Raw genomic sequence first — 6,152 nt, 5'->3', positions numbered from 1 at the left:
GTCTGTTTCCTTGCGCTACCTCGCAAAAGCGGGAGACGGCGACAAAGCAAAAAGAAAAATTATATATATATATATATATATATATATATATATGTATATATATATATATATATATATATATATATATATATATATATATACATTATCCCTGGGGATAGGGGAGAAAGAATACTTCCCACGTATTCCCTGCGTGTCGTAGAAGGCGACTAAAAGGGGAGGGAGCGGGGGGCTGGAAATCCTCCCCTCTCATTTTTTTTTAATTTTCCAAAAGAAGGAACAGAGAATTGGGCTAGGTGAGGGTATTACCTCAAAGGCCCAGTCCTCTGTTCTTAACGCTACCTCGCTAATGCGGGAAATGGCGAATAGTATAAAAAAAAATATATATATATATATATATATATATATATATATATATATATATATATATGTATATATATATATATATATATATATATATATATATATATATATATATATATATATATATATATATATATATATATATATATATATATATATATATATATATATATATATATATATATTTATATATATATATATATATATATATATATATATATATATATATATATATATATATATATATATATATATATATATATATATATATATATATATATATATATATATATATATTTACGAGGATGTAAAGTGTTGTTGAGTGCTTCATCAATAATATATATATATATATATATATATATATATATATATATATATATATATATATATATATATATATATATATATATATATATTATTGATGAAGCACTCAACAACACTTTACATCCTCGTAAATGCAGGTATATCTTCGAAGGTTTGGGTCCTCTGATAGCCAACATCCTAACAACATCAGTGGTACACATTCGTCGCATTAATGAAAATGGAATCAAGAAGATGTGTCGCAACATTTTCAGCATTCAGCAGCAACTTACCAATATAACCATGACAAGGGAGTTGGCACTAGACCAAGCACGACAGTACTATGAATTGTTGTATCACAATCCAGATGAAATTCTAAATGGAATATTGAACCGAGGGAAGCAGTTTTCAGAACTGGAATACATCAATGCGTTACAACTTCTGTACCGGTCTTCTCCTGGCTTATCACAAGAATCATTACAAACAAGCCTTCAGCGACTCTCAGAGATCTTAGGTGACATTGGTGTCACTGTTTGAAGTTGCAGATATTTGAAACATCTTTTCATATAAATGTGAAATTGCTCTATGATGATATAGTCAACATCTGATTATGTATATAATTTATGTATTTATATAGATTTTAATATTGAGAGAATGAGGATATACATATATATGTATATATATATGTATGTGATTGTGATTGTGTCAGCGTCGCGTCGCCTCGCCGCAGTGTATCGAGACAGACTTCCCCAGAACTTTTTAAAGGGGAAGAAAATGTTTATAGTTGTGTTACTGGAGTGATAGTTTTCATGCATGGTGTTTTGACAAGAAAATAGTGAAGTTGGAGAAAAATGTAGCTTAGACATTGAAGCTTATTGATTCAGTGGTGAAATTGATGAGAACTGCTATTGACGTTTGTGTGAATAAATTGTACATTTCCTTTTCCATAGCCAGAGGTTGAACCATTATGTGACGTTCATTTTTTCATTCATTTCAAGCTAAAAGTTTGTTTTCTAAATTGTTTCTTACATTTTTCATATGTATATATATGTATGTGTGTGTGTGTGTGTATGTGCGTATGTGTGTGTATGTGTGTGTGTGTGTGTGTGTGTGTGTGTATATATATATGTATATTATCCCTGGGGATAGGGGTGAAAGAATACTTCCCACGTATTCCTCGCGTGTCGTAGAAAGCGACTAGAGTGGACGGGAGCGGGGGGCCGGAAATCCTCCCCTCCTTGTATTAACTTTCTAAAATGGGAAACAGAAGAAGGAGTCACGCGGGGAGTGCTCATCCTCCTCGAAGGCTCAGAGTGGGGTGCCTAAATGTGTGTGGATGTAACCAAGATGTGAAAAAAGGAGAGATAGGTAGTATGTTTGAGGAAAGGAACCTGGATGTTTTGGCTCTGAGTAAAACGAAGCTCAAGGGTAAAGGGGAAGAGTGGTTTGGAAATGTCTGGGGAGTGAAGTCAGGGGTTAGTGAGAGGACAAGAGCAAGGGAAGGAGTAGCAATACTCCTGAAACAGGAGTTGTGGGAGTATGTGATAGAATGTAAGAAAGTAAATTCTCGATTAATATGGGTAAAATTGAAAGTTGATGGAGAGAGGTGGGTGATTATTGGTGCATATGCACCTGGGCATGAGAAGAAAGATCATGAGAGGCAAGTGTTTTGGGAGCAGCTAAATGAGTGTGTTAGCGGTTTTGATGCACGAGACCGGGTTATAGTGATGGGTGATTTGAATTCAAAGGTGAGTAATGTGGTAGTTGAGGGAATAATTGGTGTGCATGGGGTGTTCAGTGTTGTAAATGGAAATGGTGAGGAGCTTGTAGATTTATGTGCTGAAAAAGGACTGATGATTGGGAATACCTGGTTTAAAAAGCGAGATATACATAAGTATACTTATGTAAGTAGGAGAGATGGCCAGAGAGCGTTATTGGATTACGTGTTAATTGACAGGCGTGCGAAAGAGAGACTTTTGGATGTCAATGTGCTGAGAGATGCAACTGGAGGGATGTCTGATCATTATCTTGTGGAGGCTAAGGTGAAGATTAGTATGGGTTTTCAGAAAAGAAGAGTGAATGTTGGGGTGAAGAAGGTGGTGAGAGTAAGTGAGCTTGGGAAGGAGACCTGTGTGAGGAAGTATCAGGAGAGACTGTGTACAGAATGGAAAAAGGTGAGAACAATGGAAGTAAGGGGAGTGGGGGAGGAATGGGATGTATTTAGGGAATCAGTGATGGATTGCGCGAAAGATGCTTGTGGCATGAGAAGAGTGGGAGGTGGGCTGTTTAGAAAGGGTAGTGAGTGGTGCTATGAAGAAGTAAGAGTATTAGTGAAAGAGAAGAGAGAGGCATTTGGACGATTTTTGCAGGAAAAAAATGCAATTGAGTGGGAGAAGTATAAAAGAAAGAGACAGGAGGTCAAGAGAAAGGTTCAAGAGGTGAAAAAAAGGGCAAATGAGAGTTGGGGTGAGAGACTATCAGTAAATTCTAGGGAGAATAAAAAGATGTTCTGGAAGGAGGTAAATAGGGTGCGTAAGACAAGGGAGCAAATGGGAACTTCAGTGAAGAGCGTAAATGGGGAGGTGATAACAAGTAGTGGTGATGTGAGAAGGAGATGGAATGAGTATTTTGAAGGTTTGTTGAATGTGTCTCATGACAGAGTGGCAGATATAGGGTGTTTAGGTCGAGGTGGTGTGCAAAGTGAGAGGGTTAGGGAAAATGATTTGGTAAACAGAGAAGAGGTAGTAAAAGCTTTGCGGAAGATGAAAGCCGGCAAGGCAGCAGGTTTGGATGGTATTGCAGTGGAATTTATTAAAAAAGGGGGTGACTGTATTGTTGACTGGTTGGTAAGGTTATTTAATGTATGTATGACTCATGGTGAGGTGCCTGAGGATTGGCGGAATGCGTGCATAGTGCCATTGTACAAAGGCAAAGGGGATAAGAGTGAGTGCTCAAATTACAGAGGTATAAGTTTGTTGAGTATTCCTGGTAAATTATATGGGAGGGTATTGATTGAGAGGGTGAAGGCAGGTACAGAGCATCAGATTGGGGAAGAGCAGTGTGGTTTCAGAAGTGGTAGAGGATGTGTGGATCAGGTGTTTGCTTTGAAGAATGTATGTGAGAAATACTTAGAAAAGCAAATGGATTTGTATGTAGCATTTATGGATCTGGAGAAGGCATATGATAGAGTTGATAGAGATGCTCTGTGGAAGGTATTAAGAATATATGGTGTGGGAGGCAAGTTGTTAGAAGCAGTGAAAATTTTTTATCGAGGATGTAAGGCATGTGTACGTGTAGGAAGAGAGGAAAGTGATTGGTTCTCAGTGAATGTAGGTTTGCGGCAGGGGAGTGTGATGTCTCCATGGTTGTTTAATTTGTTTATGGATGGGGTTGTTAGGGAGGTAAATGCAAGAGTCTTGGAAAGAGGGGCAAATATGAAGTCTGTTGGGGATGAGAGAGCTTGGGAAGTGAGTCAGTTGTTGTTCGCTGATGATACAGCGCTGGTGGCGGATTCATGTGAGAAACTGCAGAAGCTGGTGACGGAGTTTGGTAAAGTGTGTGGAAGAAGAAAGTTAAGAGAAAATGTGAATAAGAGCAAGGTTATTAGGTACAGTAGGGTTGAGGGTCAAGTCAATTGGGAGGTGAGTTTGAATGGAGAAAAACTGGAGGAAGTGAAGTGTTTTAGATATCTGGGTGTGGATCTGTCAGCGGATGGAACCATGGAAGCGGAAGTGGATCATAGGGTGGGGGAGGGGGCGAAAATTTTGGGAGCCTTGAAAAATGTGTGGAAGTCGAGAACATTATCTCGGAAAGCAAAAATGGGTATGTTTGAAGGAATAGTGGTTCCAACAATGTTGTATGGTTGCGAGGCGTGGGCTATGGATAGAGTTGTGCGCAGGAGGATGGAGGTGCTGGAAATGAGATGTTTGAGGACAATGTGTGGGGTGAGGTGGTTTGATCGAGTAAGTAACGTAAGGGTAAGAGAGATGTGTGGAAATAAAAAGAGCGTGGTTGAGAGAGCAGAAGAGGGTGTTTTGAAATGGTTTGGGCACATGGAGAGAATGAGTGAGGAAAAATTGACCAAGAGGATATATGTGTCGGAGGTGGAGGGAACGAGGAGAAGAGGGAGACCAAATTGGAGGTAGAAAGATGGAGTGAAAAGGATTTTGTGTGATCGGGGCCTGAACATGCAGGAGGGTGAAAGGAGGGCAAGGAATAGAGTGAATTGGAGCGATGTGGTATACAGGGGTTGACGTGCTGTCAGTGGATTGAATCAAGGCATGTGAAGCGTCCGGGGTAAACCATGGAAAGCTGTGTAGGTATGTATATTTGCGTGTGTGGACGTGTGTATGTATATGTGTATGGGGGGGTTGGGCCATTTCTTTCGTCTGTTTCCTTGCGCTACCTCGCAACCGCGGGAGACAGCGACGAGGTATAAAAAAAAAAAAAAAAAAAAAAAATATTATCCCTGAGGATAGGTGAGAAAGAATACTTCCCACGTACTCCCTGCGTGTCGTAGAAGGCGACTAAAAGGGGAGGGAGCGGGTGGCTGGAAATCCTCTCCTCTCGTTTTTTTTTTTCTTTTTTTAATTTTTCAAAACAAGGAACAGAGAAGGGATCAGGTGAGGATATTCCCTCTAAGGCCCAGTCCTCTGTTCTTAACGCTACCTCGCTAATGCGGGAAATGGCGAATTGTATGAAAAAAGAAAAAAAAGAAATATAAATATATATATATATATATATATATATATATATATATATATATATATATATATATATTTATATATATATTTTTTTTTTTAAACTATTCGCCATTTCCCGCATTAGCGAGGTAGCGTTAAGAACAGAGGAATGGGCCTTTGAGGGAATATCCTTACCTTCTCCCCTATCCCTGGGGATAGGGGAGAAAGAATACTTCCCACGTATTCCCTGCGTGTCGTAGAAGGCGACTAAAAGGGGAGGGAGCGGGGGGCTGGAAATCCTCCCTTCTCATTATTTTTTTTCAATTTTCCAAAAGGAACAGAGAACGGGGCCAGGTAAGGATATTCCCTCAAAGGCCCATTCCTCTGTTCTTAACGCTACCTCGCTAATGCGGGAAATGGCGAATTGTATGAAAAAAGAAAAAAAAGAAATATAAATATATATATATATATATATATATATATATATATATATTTTTTTTAAACTATTCGCCATTTCCCCCATTAGCGAGGTAGCGTTAAGAACAGAGGAATGGGCCTTTGAGGGAATATCCTTACCTTCTCCCCTATCCCTGGGGATAGGGGAGAAAGAATACTTCCCACGTATTCCCTGCGTGTCGTAGAAGGCGACTAAAAGGGGAGGGAGCGGGGGGCTGGAAATCCTCCCTTCTCATTATTTTTTTTCAATTTTCCAAAAGGAACAGAGAACGGGGCCAGGTAAGGATATTCCCTCAAAGGCCCATTCCTCTGTTCTTAACGCTACCTCGCTAATGCGGGAAATGGCGAATAGTT

General features: G+C 39.2%; 1 protein-coding gene across 1 annotated transcript; it reads left to right on the top strand.

The window, feature by feature from the left end:
- Positions 1 to 783: 783 nt before the first annotated feature.
- Positions 784 to 1,231, top strand: LOC139754886 (exocyst complex component 4-like). The gene has a single exon (XM_071672711.1). It carries the CDS (start codon positions 916 to 918, stop codon positions 1,195 to 1,197), a length of 282 nt encoding a protein of 93 aa, XP_071528812.1. The 5' UTR covers positions 784 to 915; the 3' UTR covers positions 1,198 to 1,231.
- Positions 1,232 to 6,152: the final 4,921 nt, after the last annotated feature.

The sequence above is a fragment of the Panulirus ornatus genome, chromosome 18 (genome assembly GCF_036320965.1).
Source record: "Panulirus ornatus isolate Po-2019 chromosome 18, ASM3632096v1, whole genome shotgun sequence".
Taxonomy (NCBI): domain Eukaryota; kingdom Metazoa; phylum Arthropoda; class Malacostraca; order Decapoda; family Palinuridae; genus Panulirus; species Panulirus ornatus.
Note: the sequence above shows the minus strand (reverse complement) of the source record. Positions and strands in the feature narration are given on the sequence as shown.